General features: G+C 38.4%; 1 protein-coding gene across 2 annotated transcripts in view; it reads right to left on the minus strand.

Annotated features, from left to right (window-relative positions):
- The window catches only part of LOC113031220 (rho GTPase-activating protein 26), an 83,498-nt gene that overhangs the window by 14,664 nt on the left and 45,794 nt on the right, over window positions 1–23,040 (minus strand). For both annotated transcript variants that reach the window (XM_026183206.2, XM_026183205.2), the window contains exons 6-21: window positions 19,367–19,468; window positions 19,143–19,253; window positions 18,714–18,818; window positions 18,005–18,134; window positions 17,503–17,603; window positions 15,588–15,682; window positions 13,970–14,048; window positions 13,143–13,179; window positions 12,887–12,952; window positions 11,814–11,888; window positions 11,602–11,686; window positions 10,365–10,423; window positions 5,198–5,303; window positions 3,431–3,590; window positions 2,490–2,628; window positions 1,643–1,826 (exon numbers count right to left, since the gene is read on the minus strand). In XM_026183206.2, coding sequence (XP_026038991.2) covers window positions 1,643–1,826; window positions 2,490–2,628; window positions 3,431–3,590; window positions 5,198–5,303; window positions 10,365–10,423; window positions 11,602–11,686; window positions 11,814–11,888; window positions 12,887–12,952; window positions 13,143–13,179; window positions 13,970–14,048; window positions 15,588–15,682; window positions 17,503–17,603; window positions 18,005–18,134; window positions 18,714–18,818; window positions 19,143–19,253; window positions 19,367–19,468 — 1,634 coding nt within the window. The remainder of the gene's footprint in view (window positions 1–1,642; window positions 1,827–2,489; window positions 2,629–3,430; window positions 3,591–5,197; window positions 5,304–10,364; window positions 10,424–11,601; window positions 11,687–11,813; window positions 11,889–12,886; window positions 12,953–13,142; window positions 13,180–13,969; window positions 14,049–15,587; window positions 15,683–17,502; window positions 17,604–18,004; window positions 18,135–18,713; window positions 18,819–19,142; window positions 19,254–19,366; window positions 19,469–23,040) is intronic.

Consider the following 23,040-nt stretch of genomic DNA (forward strand, 5'->3'; position numbering starts at 1 on the left):
CCATACTCAAGTAATCAGCAGCCAAAAGTATTTTTGTTGTTTGATGAAGGAAACCTTACAGTACTGATCGCCGTTCATTTCTAACATTAATCAAAGTTCAGATTGAAGATGCAAAATTGACACAGAACTCACACAAATAACAAAGTTGATAAACAAAGGCTGGGTGGAACAGTAACATGCTGTTGAGAAAATTAAAAAATGAATTCCAAGCCGTGGGAGATAATAAAGGAGAATGAGTGGCAGTATCAGTGGAAGAGAAGGAGAAACAATTATTGGTGACAGACTGGGCCTGCAGTCTTTATAACTAGGTGTATGTTAACAACAAACACCATAAAATAATATCAGGATGACAGACAGAAGATATTGTTTGTGTTCCTGTACATTTGTGTGTCAGACCATATGCCTGGCCAACCTTTGTCTCTGTGAGTTCCAGATTTAACGTTTACATAAAAACATGGTTATTTTCAGCAGGAGACAGGTTCAGTCAGCCCTGTGATAATATTTTTATCTCAGCTGGTTTCAGTTCTTAAACTGACAATCAGACAAGATAATCTGACAAGCGAACACACTGTGAGAGGTAAATCTGAGACACTTATTACCATACCAACTTTTTAATGCCATACATTGAGTTTTAAACTAAAAGTGCACTGAAAAAAACCAAAGTCACAATCTTTTAGAAGTTGGATTTAAGGTGCATCGACTCCACGTGGGACATGTCATCTGCTGCATGTCACCCTCTCGTCAGTGAAGAAAGGGGTTTATGACTGGATGTACGTTTGCCACTTTTGTCATGCTGCTTTGCAACAGATCATGAAAGAAAGAAAAAAACTCAGCTTTTGCACAGCATGACAAATATCAAGTACCATTTATGCTTTTTCATTGTATCAAAACCTGCTTGGCTAGATTATGCAGCAGCTATTTTTAAATTTTATTCATTCAGGAGAAGTAGACAGCTGCAGAACTTCACCAGAATCCTTTGGGATTTATATGCTTAAACTTAATTGATTAGAGTGGTTGTTTTCTTTTGGATCTTTTAGAGTAGAGGAACTTGCAGCAGCGACAATTTGTGCACAGGATGTTGATGATCAGATAAGGGAAAATAGATATTAGTTTGTATGTATATTTGAAGTTAAATGTTTTCATATTTGTGCACAGAGCTTTATCTGCTGTACCTCATATATTAATATGTTCAAAATACCCTTTAAAAAACCATTAGACTGATAAGTTATCTTTACTACCTTAATTTTCTTCTTAAAATTCTTGTTAATTTTATGTAAATCACCAACTCATAGATGCTTTCAGTGAACAAAACAAGTCCATCACAGCTGTCACAGGGCGAGAGGCTGCGTACACCCAGGTCGCTCACATCTACTGCCGATTTAGAATCATCAGTTAGCCTGAGAAGCATGCTTTTGGACTGTGGGATTGAGCCAGAGTCCCTTATGAAAGATGCATACTCCACACAGAAACGTCCCAGCTCTCCAGTGCATTCGAATCAAGGACACTCTTGCTGTGAGGTGACAGTGCAAACCACCACACCACTGTGCCATTTTAATGTTTAAATCGAGTGCACATATTTATGCTGGTGCATCTGTTAGAAACTACTTGGGTTAACCTTATTTCGTAATGCTGTCCTACTCACAGTGATGTGGGCCGGTTCTGCCGGCTGTCCTGCTCGCCATCATTGCTTGTCAGGCTGTGTCTCGGGGTTCGACCTTGGCTGCTGCTGCTGCTACTGCTGCTGCTGCTGTTACAGTTAGCAGACGAGGACACCGAGTGTTGCAGGTCAGCAGCTGTGGCGTTGCCAACACTGTTCCTTTTCTCACCTGTAAGAGTAAATGTGTGAGTGATGTATTCCTTGGGGCTTTCTCATTTCATAAAAATGGTTTGAACTATTTAGAAAAACTGGCAACCACTCTCATCTGAGATTTTTAGTAGATGCACTTATGGTATTAGTTTGAAAATCCTACGTTGAATCGTTCCTGGGTTATCATATTCACAAACTCTGGTGTCAAAGCCACCCGTTCTTCCGCTCACCTGGCGGTGTGACGAAAATACTCCAACAGCCTTTTACAGCTGAGAGGTAAAAACCTTGCATTCTTATTTAATGTAACAGATTACTGACCTTTAGGGGTCACTTTTTTTGTTTTTCACCAAGGCTTTTAATAGGGAGCCCCCCCTTACAGCATTATTTTGGGTGCTTTATTCAAGAGTACGAAAGATCATTATGAGGTTTACTTATCAAAGCTGTTAGCAAGGAAAATTCCGCTGCAATCCTGCATGTCTGACAAACTTCCTCCCTTTAGTAGGTGGCTGAAGGAATTAGGATTAGGAATTGTTCTGTTTGTTGTTCGGTTTGTTTGGTATACCTGTGTTGTCTATGTTTTAATGCAAACAAACAGATGCTTTTAAAAAAACCAAAAATTAAATAAAGAAATCCTAAAATAAATAAATATATCATTTGCATGAGGTCATGTCCTTCAGCTTACCCTTGTGGGAATGTGTCGGGGTGTGGAAAAGCGTGAGTGGCCTTTCGCTGCAGGAAGGAGTTTTGCTGTCTGTGCTCCTCCTCCTGGGCGTTTTCAGCTGCGTGTTGGACAAAGAAGAATTCGGCATGTCTCTGAATATCTGCACAAACAAGACAATCAGAATTAAATACAAACTAAGAAACAGCACAGTGCATAAATATGTAAATAGTGCTTTGGCAAATTTAAATTTGATTCCAGTGATATAAAAGCAAACAATAATTCACCGCCCTTGCCCATTACGTTGAGGACAGACATTAATTCATTTGTGAGCAGAAGCATTACACTGAATATTAGTTCCTGGATTTTTTTTATTTTGCAGCAGAGCTTCAACCATTGCAATTACAGAACACTGCAACAAAGCTGCTTGCAGCTGCGTGTGAAACGTCTTTTAAATGAGAGTAATTACACATGTAGAGATTTAACAACAGGGGACATTGCTGGGTCTAGTCTGAGATTTGTGGCAGTGATCATGGCATTACTGAAATTTCCTTCCACTTTAAGTACAGTCAGGAAAGTAAAATCCCCACGACGTGATAAAAATAAACACAGGCAGTAATTTTTTTTTTTTACCGCCGCCTTCCTCGAACCGATTACATAAGTCTATTAGTTTTCAAATATGCTTTTTAGTTTGTTATTGCAGGCTGTGTTAATCGCCTGTGACACTGTACATGCTTCTTCATTATGGTGAGACAAGCGTGTTAAAGATTTTTGCTTTCTTTTACTATATTTTCACACATTCCAGTAGATACAGCAGTAGTCTGGGAAAGTCAAAAGACTGAGGAGTGCCAACTTGAGCTGTGTGTGTTTGTCTATGTGTCTGTATAAATACACAATGTCTGTGTAACGGGTGCATTTAATCTCTCTGCAGTTATGCTACTCATTAAGGTTATGCATCATCTTACCCTCTCATGGTGCTCTATGAGGATCTCCACAACAATGTTCTGGAATTTAATGTCCATGATGGCTGCAACAGTCTCCTCCTGTGGGCGGAGCAGAGTTGGTCCAAAGACTACACCCAGATTGGCAATGGTCATGAGGTTTTGTTGATGGTGACTGGCCACACTATTAAGGTTACGCAAAGAAAAGGGCGACACAGTAAATCCAAATTAGAAACGTGGAACTTGACACGATTTGAAGCTACAGTTCCTGACAGTTTTTTTCTTACATTAACAAAGTCTCACATGACGCATCACTCACATAATTATTACCTAAATATACAGCCTCACTTATTTTACCCATTTTCAGGAGAAGCAACTCCTATTTTTTTTCTCCTGTGTATAATAACAGAAGTAACACTAACATATATGAATAAACAAACAGACAAAAGAAACAAATGAACAGGAGGAGCCTGCAGAGACTTTATAGAGCTTACAGGAAAAGCAAATGTGTTTTCACTGCATTCAGAGCACAATCCTGATTTCAAAAGCTGCCAAACAACACAGGTTACAAAAAAATTAAAAAAAATAAGAAACTCATATAAAATGTAAGAGCTCAGTCAAGATAGATCGGCACATTGCCTAAGCAGTCCAAAAAAATGGCATTAAAGCAGGAAAATCATAATGAGGGAGAATATGTTAAACCTGATTGTGACATAATAATACATTTGGCTTACACTTACGCTCTCATTAAATCTCAACCATTACAAACCTCATTGTATACACTGAACAATGCAATAAATCTTAAATCATACATGAACAAAATGACACAGAGAGCTGAGCTACAGTGCGATCCAGCCTCTACCTATAAGCCTGTGATGATAATAGCTATTGGCAGCTGTAATCCACTAAACCCAGGTAACATGTCCTCGGAACTCTCTGCAAATGCGTTCACCTACATGTGGTTTAAATGCGGCTTATGTCCTCATTACCACAGATTGTATCATGCTGTTGCTGTTGAAGAAAAGCCAGATAAAGCCATGGGGGCTTAGATGCGGGTTTACACTGAAAACACAAAGCAAGTTGGGTGCTTTGGAGAAATAAGTAGACTTAAGCTAGCGGTATCATGCTATCTCTGCTTATGTGTTACAGCAACTTGCAGAATGTGACCTGCAGAAAGACAATGGGTTTTATTCACAATTTCTCTCACCTGTACAATACAAAGCACCACTGCATGTGTACAGTACAGCAGCATCTAAAGCATTGAAGCAAAAGTCTAAATTGTGACAAGGGGTTTTACTAGGTGGGTGAACTTAAAGTCGAGCGCTAATCTTGCTGGGAAAGTCGGGATTGGCATCAGAAACAAGTAAAGTTTAAAATTACATTACATAAAAAAATATATGTGCAATTTCTTAACCTTTTAACCACTTTTAATCCAATTGTAAACTAGACACTGAGAATAAGGTCTGATTAACTCTTCTTGGTACTGACAGAAATACCTGCATCCGGCCACTAGCTCGTCTTTCTTTTTAAAGGCCCAAGTCCAGAAATAGATTTCGCCTAGTGGTTAGCGGATGGGTTTCTATTTTCAGTACACACAGCATTAGCGCATGTGGTCAACAGATTACGCTGAGCATTAATTCTTTTGGACAGCAATTAAGCAAAGAAGCATTATAGCAATTTAAATGGAGTCGCTAATGCTAATAACACTACACAGTGTTAAACTGCTTTAGAAATGAACAGCGTATAATGCAGTTACACCTCTTGTCCCATGTGTGCAATTTTTCCACTTACTTGGCCAGGTGCTTCACCAGCAGCTCCAGCATCTGTCTGTTCTTCTCTGGTAGCCGGTGCACTAGCGCGTGGACCTCTGTTACTCTAGCCTCTGGATTGTCCATCTCTGGATAGAGACACATATTAAGACTTGAGAGATTCAAGTGTGTCGCTGATTATTATATCTTTATTGACACAAACAAGCACATACAAAGCCATCAAACAGGTAATTTTGCAACCATGCAAGGCAGTCGTGATGCCTTTTTTATTTTTGTTGTAGACACTAAAAAGCAGTCATTCCAATACACGCCACAGAAATTAAACAAGTATACCCAAGATTTCAATAAAATAAAAGTCTGAATAACATCCAGACTCGCTGGAGTTCTTAGATGTCACACAGATATTTCACATCCTTTTTCCTGTCGCTACAACCAACTATCATCCTAACAGTCTTAAGCTGCTTATATTCTTTTGTAAACACATTGTTTTCCAACAATAATTAAAAATCAGACCCACATATGCCATCTTGGCATTCTATATAATCACTATGAGTGATATAATCACTATGAGTATCAACCTGCAGTTCTATGAAAACGCACCATAAACTCATGTTTGTGCCATTTTTGTGAGAAAAAAAAATAGTCCAGCTGATTTAGGAAACCAACTGATGCAATGGGCTTGAGTGTCATAAACAAGGTTAGGTAGGTGATAAATATTCAGAGGGAATCAGGGTTTCTGTGTACCATTGCCAAACTAGTTATGAAGCGCATATTAAAACGTTTATCTCCACAAGATGCAGAGACAGAGCTGAGGATGCATGTGGGTATTTATTGGCACTGTGTGTTTAATACTGTTACAAAGTGGAAAAGCTCCATGGCAAGCAGGGCAGAACAGCCTGTTGCTGATGAATAACTATAATAACTCAAGCCTGCGGGGCTAGTCAATAAAGAGATGACAGCAGACTCACACTATATCAACCTTCAGGCCCCAGCTGTCAGTGCCAGGCAACGCTCCCACAACTGACAGAGCATCTTATACACAGGCAACCATAATTTTTATTATTTTCTTACATAACTGGGCTGGGCTCCAGCAGACACACATATATACAAAAAAAATAAAAAATAAAAATCAGCATTCCTTATTATGGTGCCCACGGCTTTACACACATGCACAAAAGGACAAAAAAACAAAACTTTGTTTTTCTTTAAACCTCAGCCCAGACATGTGTAGTCACAGCACAGTACGAATACACATTCGGTTTTACAGTACTGAAGACCTTTAATTTTATTCGGAGTAGATTTAGAACACCATCAAACGCTTTCTGAATTTAATAAGAGTAGGAATCCAGCCAACATCAACCGCATCCCAGGAGAGAGATAAACAAGGAAATTACACTTGATTCACCAATAACCTGTTTTCTCATTATTGAGGAAGCTGCTAATGTGATGCAAGTTGAGTTTTGGGTGCTTTTAAGACCGTAGGGAAGCAGTTACTTACATCGACGGATCAAGATGATTATGTACAGCAGCCAAAACAAATCCATTGTTAATATGTCAAATGGCACAAACATTTGTTTTCAATCGTCATTCGGTTGTTTCAAACATTTAACTGACATTTTGAAAAGACTTTAAGCTCTAGCATTAAAACTGGAAGCAAGACTGGGGATTTAGAAATATTGCTACTACCAGCTTTTCTTCTGTTTTACCTCTTCATCTGCCCTAAATATCCACAAAGACACACTGCTCTAGTTACTAGTGTGTATGCACCGCTAGCAGCAATGTAACAGTTTAGTCTGCAGAATGTCTTTATAAACAGCCTGTGTGTCTTGCCCATGCTGGTGGTGACTGGCTAATCATTAATCCTGCTATGGTGTTCACTGGACACAATGCTGTTCAGCCAGGATGCCAGATGAGTCAGTCATTTAAAATGAGTGAACAGGCCAATATGTCTGAACTCACACAGGAGTAAGTGATTAAATATAGAGAAATATCTCACTAGATATAGTGATTAAAAAAATAAATTAAGAAAAATCTGGTACATCTGTGACTGATGAAGTGGTTTGCTGATGTCACAACTGAAGGATGATTTTTAAACCATCTTCCATGACCCGCAACTTTAATGTTTAATTAAAGTTTAATGTATCCTGGCACGCATAATGTACCAAAATAAGGATTAAATCATAGAAAATGTAGGGATAGAAGAAAAATATTGCAAACATAGTATAATGTGTTTATAATCTACAGATCAGGCTATTTCCTGACCTATTATTTTCCAGAAATTTGCCTATTCAGATTTAAGATTATCTGACACTTTTGTAGAAAAGGCGGCAAACAACTCCGTCTATCATGCATAATTGTGCTTTAGAAGATTAATCTCAATTAGTACTTGCTAAACAGGAAGAAACAGTACTTGTTAAATTGGCTTCTTAAAAAAATAAGACTTTGATTTACGTGTCACGGAGATGAGGCTCATCTCAGGTCTTTCTTATGGACTGCATTAAGTAATGCAAGTGAATAACGTTTGGTAGATCTTTGTAGATGCCTTACAAAATATCACTCCTCCTAGTAGGAGTGAGAAATAAAGCCCAATTGGAAGGAATTCTGGTGATGTACATAAATATTAGACACAAGATGGACAGAGTCAGAGCATTTTCTTCATACACTTTATACTTTCTTTTCTATTCTGTCTCTCGTGAAATTTGAGAAGGAGGAAGAGCACGATGCAATATCAGATCTTGTGGGCGGAGTTGGTGAATACATGTAAAAGAGAGGAGAGAAAAAAAGGGAGGACCTAAAAGAGAGAGTTCAAATGAGGACGCTGTCTTTAAAAAACACCCTGCTGCTTCGGCAGAATTCCACCTTGGAAAAAAATTCGAAAGCTAAGTCACACAGACAGAGGCGCCTTCTTGCACATATGCATTCTGAAAGAAATTTATGACGTCAACCAAACTAATGAGTGTCGCGGAAAAGAGGTCAGGTTAGGCACACAACTGTAAACTTATACAGCAACTTCACAAACACAAGTATTTTTTAATGATTACTAAAAAACCATAATCGCATCCATTATCACATGGGTGGTCCGCCTTGTTTTCAACCGAGCTATCTTGGTAGACTTATCTGCCATCCTCTTTTCCTTTCTCTTAATACACTCATAAAAAACAATCTTCATTGGATTCACTGCAGAGCCTGTCTTGGTACCGTGGCCAGAAACAGACAGTCGTTTCCTGGACTTCCTTCCTATGTCAGCTTGGCATCCTATACGATTAGCTACTGCCAAACAAAGAAAACAAATCACTAAAGCATCCTCCAACACTAGAATTGTACTAATCTACTTTGTCTGTGTCGAATATTCATTAAAAAATAGGAAGCAGCTACATGGATAACCATGGTTAATCGACCCAAGCAAGCTAAACTATGGTTAAACAGAAAAACAAGGAAATCCAAATGAACAGATTTAGCAAAGGAGGGGTTCATGCAAAGTCTCCATTTCATGTTCTAAATCAGTTGGTGCTTGCAAAAGTTTATTTTGTAGCCTAGCAGCCTCATGACAAGAATCTAATACACTGAAATGATTGCCATGGCTGTTGGAGAGTTCAGGCAATCTTCCAGGCAGCTGAGGGTTTTTTTCTTTTAATAAAATATGTTTCCTGACTCAAACCACACCCATCAGGTGCAGTTACCAAAAAGGAGCATTTTGCAGCTGCTATGTGATCCACTGAAATTCAAAACAGTAAACCTTTAATTGGCTGTCCGTTTCTGATAAGCTCTCCAGGCTTCTTATAATATTGTATAACCCGCACCGGATAGACAGAGTTACCAGTTCCCCGCTATGTATGTATATAAACTGTTTAATTAAAAACCGTCTAACAAGACAGGAACACCATAAAACACCTTATTTAGAGAATAAAGAGAGTTTTTCAGTGAATATATTGTCACTCTCCTAATTCTACTAAAGAAGAAGGGAAAATAAACAGCAACCATAAACTTTGAACTACTTATAAACATATGGGAGCATATTAAATATTCTACCAGCAAAGGATTTGTGGAAATAGAACATCTCTATGATAGTAATTCAGAAACCAGAGTAGTTCTAGATACTCTGAGGCCTGGTGAACTGTTATTACTGCTGTCAATGTGATAATAGAATAATTATGAATTTCAACTAACCAAATTTAGGACGTTTAGCCTATTTTCCTCTTTAAACACAGCTGATCATATCCAGCGATACAAATAACCATTTGCCCAGCTATGCTATTTAACTATTCTAAAGACAGTGGTCTAATTTCAAGACAGATTTTTTTTTCTGCCTCCCTGGGAAGCGTGGTCTACAGGACATGGCCCTCTTTTACCACATCTGGAAATCTGCATACAGGAAAGGAGGCACCATGTTAATGTACTGACATTAAAAGCAGAGTTTCAGAGTATTTATGAAACTCTGTTTCATAATTCTCGGCTCTGCAACGTGTTCTGCAATGTGCATTGCGCCACAATGGACAGCGGAGTGTGGCTGCTGCTCCAATCAGCCCATCACAGCAGACGCACCATCGGCAGCAAAGCCAACAAACCGTGTGCACAACATTTAGTTAGAAAACACTTATTTGTAAGACTCTCTAACTGTGAGATAACAGCCACGCTGCAATTTAACAAGTTCAAATAAGAAGCTGCAGGTCTCACCTTCTAGGGAATCCTGATGTAGATAATCAGTGTTTAACACCCAGGAGGAATACTTCCTGGATTTTTGAGTCTCCTGTAAAATCTGACTCTCTGAATCTGAATTTTCATTTCTCTTTTACATAGTTAGAGGCAGCTTTCACATTGGCACAGCTGTGAGTTTTAGCCTGTTGAAAAGTTGGCATGGAGCAGGATCTGAATCTGGGTCATTCCCCCAACACAGTGTCATTGTTTGTTTTTGTGTTTGTGCAAGACTTTTTATTCTCAGAACCAACATAATGCAAAATTTCACCAACTCCAATCAACCATTTATAAACTGAAATGAATCAACAGGATTAGCTTAATTTAAAAACAAACAAAAGCTATTTAAGCATTGTCTAGTCGATTTTTATCCAAGGTAGCCTTGAAGAGAAGTCTGCACTATTTAATATCAAGGTTGGCTTTAAACAACTTAAACAGCTTGAACAGACATTTTGTGAAGAAAACGAGATATCAGGAGGCAAAAGGAAACTACTCACTGGCAGCTTTTATAAAGCTCCTCTGGTACTGGTATGTCATGAGAGGTGCAGGTAGCATTCTGGAAACATAAGATGTCAGGAGAAGATTATCAGCAAGGAAAATGGAACAAGAGCTTAGGATTGGCTTCTCTGGAAAAACCAATAAATCTGAAGATTTCTGTACGAGCACTCATCTCACTACAGTTTGGAGAGAAATTAAAGGAAACACCAGGATGAAGTGTCTTAGTATGGTATTGGACCACCATGTGCAGCCAGAACAGCTCTAATCTGCCTTGGCAGTCATTCTAGAAGTCTGGAACTCTACTTGAGGAAGGAAAGACTATTCTTACAAAAGATACTCCTTCTTTTTATGATAGTGGAGACTGCTATCTAGTAGCTTAGACCAAAATAATTCCTAGGTGTTTAGTTGGGACATTTTTTCTTCAATTTATCTTTTTCTATTTTCTTCACCTTCTGATATTTTCTCTCTACACACCAGCTTGACATGAGCTTTCTCCTACTGCCTGATGTGAATAATGGCACCTGCTGGTCTTCAATGAGGCCTGACTTGAGGTCTTGATGGTGTAAATGGGTGTATGTACGAGAGAATTGACAGCAGGTGTTTCTATAAATCTGTCTGTTTATGTACCGGCGAAGTGCTTGCGGGCAACCGAATGAATACGAATCTTTGTATGCCTGTGGATTTGTGTTGTGAACAGCATAGATTCATTTAGCTACAGCAGATTGAGCACAGCATGAACACCTCTGCTACTCTCATTCCTTCCTTACATTTTCTTTCCATTTCAGCTGCTCATCTCTGGCTTCCCACAATCACAATCCTTCTCTTATTGTTGCACCGCACCAGAGGAAGTAATTTAACTATAACGTGCAATATAATGACCAGAATATCGGGCAGTTTTGACACAGCATTAACTCTGAGTAAATAACATATATAAAATAAAGAAAAACAGACCACAAATGATAGAAATGACAGCAAAATCAAGCAAAATATATTCAGGCCAGAGGTCTTTTTAACAAGTTATTATGTGATAAGTGCAGAAAAGTGCTATAATTTAGAATAAGAGGAATAATTCCAAGACACAAAAAGCACATTTAATTCATTCATCACGGTCACGGAGGTTAAAATGCACTCATGCTCGGTGAACACTGGAAGAATTATTTTTTGCCAATAATTCTTAGTAGAAGAACAAATGAAATCACTGTGAGTTTGCATTTATGTAAGAGTTTTCGCACAAACCTGAGATAGTGCTTGATAGCACTAGTTATTGTTTTAATCTCCCACTCTGGGCTTTCCAGCTCTACGTCAGCACACGTCTTTGGATCTGATGGACAAAAATATGAAGAGAAAAAGAAAGAAACAAAAGAGATCAATTTTTTAAAAAGATATTCTAGTTACTGTTTTGATACAATTTAAACATGTGCTTTTTATTCATGTGCTTCAGTGTTTACCCATAGCCAAGCTCAGTAGTTTTTGTATTTTGGAGTTGACGCCAGCGATTCTGTATAAGCCCTGTTCATCGATACCTGAAGGAGGAGACAAGAGATCATCTGTAACTGATATGATAAGATCAGGACTTTATGATACTACAAAATTCTCCCTCAAGCAAGCACGTGGAGATTTCAGCAAGGGGATTTTTACCAGCGAAACTTTAGTTCCTCTACTTTGATAAATGCTTTAGATGCTCTTCTGTATGTGTTAAAGTGTTATTAATGTACTACGATGTGTCTTCCTCTCACCAACTTAAAATCGTGCCAAATAAGGCATGAACAGAAAAAAAGGCACCACATTGTTGTGCTTTGATGCACTTTTTTGGCATCAGCATGAAACTCATATAAATTTAATGTGTTTAATCTTTATCTGTCCCATTGCAAACCTGTCCCAGCTAAGAAATCCAAGGTTACCTTCATATATAAGCTAAATACAAAACCACCTGACAAAGCAATGAAAAGGTACAGAGTGACCAGAAATGGGTGCTCTTAGTGCAACAGATAAAAAGAGGTATTGATATTGTAGATCTGTAGGGAGCGATGTCCAGACACATCAGGAAGGTTTAAATCGCACTCATAACTCCTGAACAGAATTTCAATTCATGCAAACCAATGTTCTGCATTATAAAAAATATTCATTTATTTTTTTAGATTATTTGCAATGAGTTTGGTGCAAATATTTAAAAAAAAAAAGAGAGAAATAATATTCCTAAAAATTCTATTTAGTATCAAATGAACTGAGAAAAACTTCAGTTCTACTGAGATAAACCCTTAAAAACGCATGGCAGCATTGAGAGCTTTACGGTGACTGCAACACTGAATGCAGTAAAAATATTCACGAGAAGACTGTAAACAAACAGTCCACAAACAGTATTATCTTCTGATATTTATTGAAACTATTGTCAATGATTTGGATACAGCAGACGATAAAGTTTATTGGATAAAAAAATACAGTGTATCACAGCAAAGAAGCAAAAAGATTTACAGAGCATTTAAAAAAAAAACAAAGGAAATAACGTGGGTTGACACTGTACCTCGCGTTTCCACCGCATAGATGAATTTTTTCATCACGTTGAACCCAATGACATCCAGCTGGGCCACTGATGGAGCGGGAAGCGACAAGAATGAATCTGAGCCAACTACCGATTTGTTTTAACATCACTAAAAACACAGTGTTCCAACCTAAAAGTTTGTTGGCACTTTTTTAGGCACAAGTATTATTAGGTCTTATATATTAATTGAAGATGGCAACGATAATCAACTCAATCCAAATAAATTAAAGACACTTACTGCCTTCACTCTGGTTATCTTTATTGAGGTTGTACACCTGCAGAAATAAAGAACAGAACACTTCACAGTTATGCTTAATTAGGGAAGCAAACGTAAGTACATTACCAATGTTTCACATGCTATAATATAAATATAAATATAGATAAATCTAGTTATGCAAGCATATAGTCAGGGTTCTTTAGGGAATATCCACTTATTATTTCTATCAAAAGTCACATTATATAGAAAATACAGTAGCTATGACTCTAATGCTCAGATCCATCCTTTTGTCTGCTGCTGGTATTTCACAGTCATGATCTGTGGCAAGCTTGTAATGACGAGAAGTAGGAGCCAGAGAACAAGATCGCCAGCATTTTTTAATTTTATGACCGTTCCCCTGAACTCTGCAACCGCGTGTTCCAACTTGTGGTGAGCTCCTGAATGTGGATTACCTTTGCACACTTGAATGCAGACATGAGAGAGGTGTTGGAACAAGAACACATCTGAATAAGAGCGTTAAAATAGACTTCCAGCCAAAGAGCAAAAATGCTGTACACCGAGGAGGTATAAACCAAGTGCTGAGGAAGTTGGTTGGCAGAAAGCTGATGTGTTGATTGTTGTGGAGCATAAAGACCAAATTATCCCTCTCAGACTTATGTTGTGTCTCTCTAAATGTGACCAGACGTGGACAGCATGTGCTGAGGAAAAGACGCAGAATTTGAGCCAACAGTTTTCCAATTACACCTCGTGGTTTGTTTAGCTCTCATCCCATCCCCTTTTCTGTCTCGGCCTCACTCTCCTGTTTGTCTGTGTCACATGAGAACAAACTGGTAACCATGGCAACCTACCGGTTCTCTCCCATCCATGGCCTCCATCCACAATCTACGGTCTTCTTCCGACAGAGCCTGCATGGTGATCACTCCCGGCCTTCGCACACAAGCAATAACAGGAAAGGCACATAAGCTTATCAAACATACAGGTGAGTTGCAAACATTAGGTGTTAGATCATCAAATAATAATACTCAACAAATACACACAAAGACAAACATGTCGATAACTGGTGCAACAAGGGGCACCTATAAATCGAACCACAACTGTAATAAAATCATTGTATTTAAATAAAAAGTTTATCAACTAAAGAAATTCTTATGAAGGTTTTCAACTAAGTAGTTATATGTTCTAACTAAAAACTACTTAATAGATGTGCCCATTCTTAGATAAATGCCAATCTTGTTCTTTTTATAGCAAAACATATTCATTTATGGGTGCCAGAGCTATGACTATACTACTGTGTTCCAGTAAATCACATGATCAGCAGCTCCGATCAGATTTTTCCCCTTAAAAGGATAACAAAAAGATGACGAATACAGCATGAAAATTCAGCATCTAACAAGAATTCATTAGGCTAAGCAGCGAAAAATCATCCACACAGGCAACGTGTGATGCGCACGTACTCATGATTTAAACTGAGACCAGCTCTTCGGAGGTTATAAAGCCTGAAAATCGTAAAAATCCTTGATAACAAAGCCGGCTCTGTTAATTCCATGATTTTGTATTTTGCATAGAGAATATGTAATGTATTGCTCCTATTACCGTCTTCTTCATACTTTTCGTTTTGTGTGCAATTTTACTGGCCTTTGTTTTTATTTTGTGCTGCTTTAAATTCTGTGTTTGCATGGGAAACTCATCACAGAGATGATCACCGTTCCCTCCTCTTATTCCGAGTCACTGTGACGGAAGAAGAATGAATAAGCACTGACGCAGTCTGTAACTCTGTCAGTGTAGCCACTCTTCCCTTTGTGTTATAAACGCCCCCTCCTTGTGTTAAAAGCTCTGTTAAAAAAAAGAAAACTTGTCTATAATGCCAAACAAATGATTTATGCCGTCTCTATTGCTCTTGATAATTTGCTACATTTCCCCCCCATCAGGATCCTGCAGGAACGAGTCTGTGCATGCAGTGATCAGACTGTTTTGATCAATTTGAAGATTTATGTTTTAGAGCTGGCTCTCTAAAATAAACCTGCTTCACGGAGCATGAGTTACTGTACCACAGCAATCTGTCCCGCTTAAGAGTGAGACTGCTTTGTGTTCCTAAAGGACCTGAGTTAAGCCTAAAGATGGATGGTTAACAGATAGGCAGGGTGTGATAGAGGATAGCTGAAGTTGTGTGTGAGTGGACAGGAACAGTGGAGGCGGTATAAGAAGGGAAATGCCACAGAGGGCTGAGTCAGACAGGAAAAAGAGCCTCAATCTTCAAGCTCACACCAACTGTGCAGTGCCCTCATGTGTTGGTTCGCTGTAATTACATCCTGCTTTAAAAAAAAAAGGGAGAAAAAAAAGGAAAAAAAGCCCATGCTAATCCTGAGATTATGAGCTGGGACTGAACCACATTTAACCAAATCTTTCATATCGATGACACATAAAGTAAAACCCGGTGAAATGAAAGCTGGGTGAATATTCACTAACCTGTCCACAGCCTCCACATCGAAACAGAACCGCTTTTCTATCGAGTCCGTCTTCCTTCTGGTGCACGACTTGAGAATAAAGCTCTCTTCCTCTCCCTGACACAGCAAAAGCAAGAAGCAATGTAGTACATCAATAACACATGAAGAGCATTTAAGACATCATAATGCAACCATACTGTTTGAGTGGAATTTAATAGCCAGGACGGTAATTTTCAGCTCCATACTAAGACTAGCTCTGCAAGATTCACTGATTAAAATATTCTGTACTTTTCCCATATGGAGTCTTGGTGCAGGTCGTCAATATATCCTGTCTGAAAGGAGCACATTTAGCTCCCTTCCTCCTCTCTTTAAGCCGACTTTTTTCTAATTGGCTGCCCGTCGCAAACAGAAGACCTAAATAGCAGTTTATTCTGTGCTCCAAGGCTTGTCCGATAAGGCGTATTATACAGAGGCAAGGGCAGAAAAACAAACAAACAAACAAAAAAAAAAAACCCCAGTATGTAGCATATAGTTATTATTATTAGAAATGAATCACTGGTTGAAATATATCTTACGTTGGAGTAAAACTGAAGATTTAGCATTTTAAATTTGCCTTGACTTCCATTTTAGAAGTAAGACTTGCTGTTTGAACTGGGCAATGAATCATATGTGCTTTAAAAAGAACAATATGAAGAAATAGACACTATAAACTGATGTGCGGGGAGTGCCATCTGGCAGTTTTATAACCAATATAAAGGATTACAGCAATATTATTTCCATTTCACACATTATCCATGAGACACTCAGCTTGTTAGCTTTTCAAAAGCTTGGTTTTCTTATAAGTAAAGAAAACACAGACAGACAATGTTGCTACCTGTAGCAACAATATTATACAATTTATGCTATGGTGACATCACTTCTTTTCAAAGGTAGTAACAATTGTTAGGGTTAGGTATACTGGTATACTGGTTTTGAATCTGCAAGCCTGCTGGGGCCTTCATGGATTCTTTGTGTGCCTATGCTGGTTCTCTCCAGATGCTCCTGCTTCTTCCCACAGCCTAACTTAGTAGTAGTAGTAGTAACTAGTACTTAGTTTTATTGATGATTCTAAAATGGCCACAGACGGGGAAGAAAATGGATGGGTAGATGAGTGTGATAACTCACAATCTACAGATGGCTACACACTCTGGTGTCATACCAATTCAAAGTACAGGTTTTATTGCCATACTCTAAAGCAAAGCGCAGATGGGCCAGGTTTGATGTCATTAGTGAGTGCTTTTTTTTTTCTTTCAGTGCAGTCCACCTACTATTTATTTGCTATTTTGGATTTCAGAGCTTTGTGTTAAAGCCAAAGGGTTTTCTGTGACTTTTAATGTTTCCAAGTTTCCTTCAGTTACTCAAAATGAAACTGTGGCAACTTTCTCAGAACTGAGCTGCACTTCGGGCTCATATCAGCTCTGGCTTAATCGGTTTGTAGGTGGAGGGCGATCAGAGATAGGTCTCTGAGAAAACAGCTGGAGACAACATTTTCTGCTTACTGCTGCTTACTCAGAACATTATTCACCCACACTGCACTCTCACCTATTAAGGGTGACGTGGAAGAAGTCGTTAGCACTTGCTCGTAAAACCAGTATCTCGCTCTGTGACTGTGCGACCGAATGAAAACGCACAGCTTTTTGAGCTGATTGCTGAAAACAGTGGTACGGGCATGGGGAATAATAAAAAAATAACTAAATAAAAACACACACCAAGTTGTGCTTATCCACACTGGGACGAAGCACATTTGCATGAATGCCTGCATGAGCGCCTGTATATGAGGGCGCTTGTGAAGTGAACCTGAATGTGTACTTTTTTTTTCTCCCATACAAGTCCAAACCTGGATTTTGTTAGTGAACTTGTGATTTTATCTGTATATTTTAACAGCACAGGCTACTCACCGTTTTACCTCCAGACTTAGGGTCAAACAGGACCATGGTGACTTTCTTGGACTCACGGTAGTATGTACAGTAGTACTTCACCCAAGTAGATACAAATGAGCCTAAAGATAGATAGAAAACATAGAGATGAAGAGTGGTAAAAAAACAAAAACACAAGAAAGGAGAAGAGAAAAAAAGAAAATGGGTGAATTGGAGACAGGGTCAAAACAACAAGAACCAAAAAAAAAAGAAAAAGAAAAGGACGAGTCCTGGTCAGACCTCTTTTAGTGCTTTAGTGTTACCATGGCTACCGCACGTGGACAGAGCTGCTGTCACGTCTCCAACAGATCAGACTTGAGTTTGTCAACCATTGGTTCATTATGGCTTGTTTGTTCTGCTGCTCTGACACCGTGTGAGCCAAACAAGATGCCACTAACATCCACACACTATACCTCGTCACACACACACACACACACACACACACACACACACACTCGTTCACTGTTGTATGTGGCTTACTTACGCTTTTCCTGCACATACAGGTAGCCCTCCATCGTGTGCTGGCTGACACTCTTGTGTTCATGTGGATTCTCCTTCATCTTCCTCATCAAACTCTCAACCTCCGACCGCGTGCTCTCAAAACGGTTCCTCGTCTGCCAACAAAAGCACACAGGGGTGCAGATTTTTCCTCAGAAATTCAACTTGTAGATGGGAAAGTACATAACAAGCCTTATATGTTGCAGAATGAACAAGTTTTGAAGGCCTATTTTAAAGCTGCAAGTTGAGAATCTTTGGGTTAAAAACACACATCACAAGTAAGGGCGGTCCTGCATTATTCATCAGGTTTATTCTAACTGGACCATATAATGCTAAATAAATACTTTTATATACTACATAAAGCCATTAACTCATCAAAAAAGTGCTTTCTGTTGTAATAAATTAAATTAGCTGTGGGGTCATTAACATAGAAACAATTTTCTTTGGAAAACCAAGTGGCAACAAACAGGTTAGTTACTGTATCTGCTGTTTGCACTGTGGAGACATGTTTTCCTTATAGGAGAAATAACAGGAAGTACTCATCAGGTGATTTTAAGGTCAATTTGGGTCATGGTTAAGATTATGGTTAGACAAGTAGTAAATATGGTTAAGACTAGAGAAAGTCTTCAAAAAATGATATAATGCCCCATTGATACACTACTGTATGTGTGTGTGGTGTGTGTACTTGATCTTACATTCTGTATGCTGATGGTGAGGTCGGTCTTGAAGTGATTAAAGTCCTTTGCCAACTCGTAGCCATGGTGATAGTAGGTGAAAAGGCCTTGAAGAAATGCCAACAGCTACAGGAAGAAGAAAAAAAACAGAATGAAGGTAAAGATTTAAAAAAGATGAACAACACGGGGATAGGGGAAAATGTACATCAGAAAAAATGAATGCACGTGTCTGAGTGGAGGAAAGAAAACATAACAGGAAGACTGAGCAAGAGGTTGACAATTTAGAAGAAGTAAGGGAAAACAGGGAATACCTCAACAAAAGTTAGCACTGAGTAGCTAATGTGCTTGGTTATCTTAAAGTGTGACTATAACACAAATCACTGCTACAAAAAGAAAGTTTGTGTGCAACATCTTTAAAGAAGAAGAAGAACTTTTTTAGTAGCATCTTACAGGCTCCACAAAGTCAAACATCTTCCTCTCTTGGACTTCCTGCACCTTGAAGACGTATTCCAAAGAAACCTCGTAGAAATGCTGCCTCACGTTATCTACCTGGTTGTCTGCCTACAACAGAGAAGGAAATTAAGGAAACTGACACACCGATAATCAAGGGTTACACGTAAAACCTGCTCGCTCAGAGAAACCAGCAAGGTCTAAACTCAGACACGGCATCTTACCTCAAGTAGATGTGCCTCTTTCTTCTTTGCTGAGAGGCTAAGGTGCTTTTCCAGTACTGCACAATACTTCTCCGTCTCTTTGTCATATTTTTTCTTGGCGTCCTGTCACAGGGGGGAAAAATTAAAAATAAAATACAAATCTTTTGACTGAGTTTAACGAAACTGTCTCAACACTTGTACCGGGGAGTTTTTCCTCCAGTTTTAATAAACCAACACATGTACTGTAGTATATTTTAGCAGTTATCTGCAGTCAGGATTTGAGAACAGGGAGCACAGCAAAACTTCATATAATGCAGATTTCTTTTAGCTTTCTAATAACAAATTCCCTTTTTTTAGGGAGTAAAGCAATGAATATTTTCCTCCAGGGAGCACAGCTGGTTATTAAACAACAGACTGTTTCATCAGAAATGAGATCAGCGACATGAGAGACAGACATGTTTTGATAGATGATGAGCCTGGGACAGAGAGCTCAGGGTGTGTGTTTATGGAATGAAAGCAACAGAAAGAAACTGTTACACAGGCAATGTTGGAATTACCAGTCAGATTAGGATCATTAAACTTAAAAACGTGTCACTTCAACAGGAAGATAGAGATAGCAGTACAGTAAGACGCATAAAGAGAAACCAGCCTGTTAATCTTATTTACTTTTGAAGCAACAAACTGGGGTATGAGAGAAGTGCTTACTGAATGTGAATACTTGACACTTCTGTTCTAAATGATATATATACACAAGACAAAACAATATATATTCAATTGTTTGGTCATTAAACAAAAAATAACTTGGACTTATTTCAAAAGTCAAAGAGAAATTTCTGAACATCAGTGAGCCGCATGTGCATTTGCTGATTTCATTTTGCCTTTATTATTCCTTTTAACCATTTCTTTAACAACGCTGGAACTGGCACTAAAATAATACGATGTGTACTGTAAGATGATCTCTGCTCACTGCTGAGCTGGTTTCAGCAACAAGAAGCTAAGTGCTCTTGGCCAGAGGAGGAACAGACAGCAGCTGCGGAAAGCATCAGAAATGATGAACGCCCCTCTAAACAACAAGGCCTCTGTTTAAAGTCTGCCTCTCTGATTTGTCATATTCTCTGCGGAAATCATGTCTGAAACGAGTGTCGTGGCAGCCCTCTCCCATGTGTTCATTATTAGAGATTTCATTACAGCCTTTTGAAAAATTTGAAACTAAAAAAAAAAAAAGACAGGCTTCCTTTGTGAAAGGAATTCATTTGCGTGAGACAAATCATCAGGAAAGGTTTTATAACATTAAAATGACTTGTTTCTATTTTCCCTAACGCTTGGGTTAAAAAGTTAAAGGTGTTAAACTTCATTTACTTTAGGTTACTTCCACCCTCAGCCAGCAGGTGGCAGTGTCTTCACAGTATGATAAAATGTCTTCCTTTTTTATTTATTTAATTTTTCCCAGAAATATAAGGTAATTGAAAATGTTTTGATGCAAGACCATACCCCACCAGACTGACTCATCACAGATCAAATCAGGTTCTTTTGCAACAGTTACATAGAAGTCCCAGTCAAATCTAAAGCCAACAAATGCACCAACAATCCTTTGTTTACAAGACGTGCATTATTAAAACACACCTTTTTAACAAAAGCAGCACTTGCTGTCACTCACAGCAACTTGGAATGACTTTAAAGTGGATAACTGACAACAAACACAAGAGCAAAGTGATTCCTGACAACGTATTCTCAACAACTAAAAGGATTTCTGGAAATGATGATGTTCTCAGTGCGTTTTAACAGAAATCCGTCATTGTTGCATGAGTGAAGTGTTTTTATACAAAAAGACCTTGAATTGCAAACAGCATTTTTTTTTTTAATTTAGTCTTACACTTAAGCTCTATGTAAAGACTTCTTGTCTAATGTTTCCTACTGGCTGCAGTAATCTGATTGGTGTGAATTCCTCTGTGAATAAGATTAGAATCTGAACCTTGAGTTTTCCTTAAATAAACTGTGATGTGTAACCCCCCCCACACACACATATTTTAAACATATTTATCTTTTATCTGTTAGCCATTTGCTGCTATTTTGGTCAAACTGGTCCCGTGCAAGACGGCTGCCAGCTCTGTAGCTTTGGGACAAGGTGAAACTGTGCCAGGCCAAGATATTATCGGTTCTTTTGGGGCTAAACTAGGATTAGTGCATCACTCGCGGTGACTTAACTGAAGTGATTATGCTTCACACTTTAATCTGACCATAATGTCAAAATCAGACAGTGACCTGCAACATGGGCATGTTTTAATAGATCATGTACTGATAAAACACTGAATGCATCAGGGGAACCCCCTGCCGCCCTATGGCTAATGACAGCATGGAGCAAGCACACCATGACCCTATATAAGGAGATTAAAGACGCTGGGGCGTGGTATATTTACCGCACAGGGGCCGGCGTTATTTAAAAATGTACAGTTCAGTGTTCATCCTTTATCTTTTTAAAGGATTTCTATTTTTCTGGAGTGTGAAAAAATAAAAATTAACACAATCATAACATCAAAAAACTTTGTATACTTATGTTTTACTTCTATAGAATAAGAAGCAAATGAAGAGATTTAAGCACACTTTTAAAAAAATAGATAAATAAATCACACACAGACCTGCTAGAGGGAGCCCAGCCTGCATGTAAGAGGGAATCAGTGATTTATGGCAGCATTTATGTCTTCCTCTAATCTCTTATCCAGGTCATTTAGTAATGGTTCAGACCTTAACATACACCCATCACGTAAGGAGAGGGAGACCCTGAGCCTCGTGTGAAGTGTGCTGCCTTTTATTCCAAGCATACATGAAAAGCACCTATTAGTTCCATGTCACTGTGCAGCGGTAACAACAACTGTAACTAAACTCATGTGTTTGAGTTCCAAACACGAAATTTTATCATCAAAATAAAATCTTTAAGCATTGTACTTTATATTTCTTCTATTCTATCATTGGTGTATTTGGAAATTCTTAAAGGCTGTCCTGTATTCTGAACCATCTCTCTACAACTCTACAAACTATATAGCCAATTTTTTTAAAAATGCATCGAGACACTCTCTGGTAAATATAGTATAATTATAGTATATTATTGTATTAAAGTCAGATATTATGCAGTAATGCTAACCAGGTGAGTAAACTGGAGTGTTTCTCTGGATTAAAAATCTTGTACATACATCTACTCTAACAGTTTCTGCAAATTATTCCTAGAGCATCAGACACACATGTAGTCCAAAGTCTTGGGCCGCTGAAGGTTCTTACCCTAGATCAGCTATAATGCCATGATCTTACCAAGCAACTGCCTAGCAATGGGCTAAAATATCACGTTTTTAGTATTTACTCACCTGTAAAGGATTTGTATTGTGTTTATTTTGTGAGAAAAGCTGAATTTTGAATGATATATTGTGACACCATCACACTGCTCAAATGACCCGTTTTTAGACTTTATGCACGTACAGCACCTTATATGAAAATGTGCTATTGCTTTAATTTTACAACAATAATGTCTTATTCATATCCGCATATACTTAATTATGCATGATATACTATGATATTATCATGCTGCCAGGCTACCACCTATCAATGGGCTTAAATGACCTCTTTTCAATGTATAAACAAAATCCACCTCCTCTAATCATTTAAATTTTCTAAACGTGATTACATATTGCGGTTTACCAACAGCT

This window comes from Astatotilapia calliptera, chromosome 10 (genome assembly GCF_964374335.1).
Source record: "Astatotilapia calliptera chromosome 10, fAstCal68.1, whole genome shotgun sequence".
Taxonomy (NCBI): Eukaryota; Metazoa; Chordata; class Actinopteri; order Cichliformes; family Cichlidae; genus Astatotilapia; species Astatotilapia calliptera.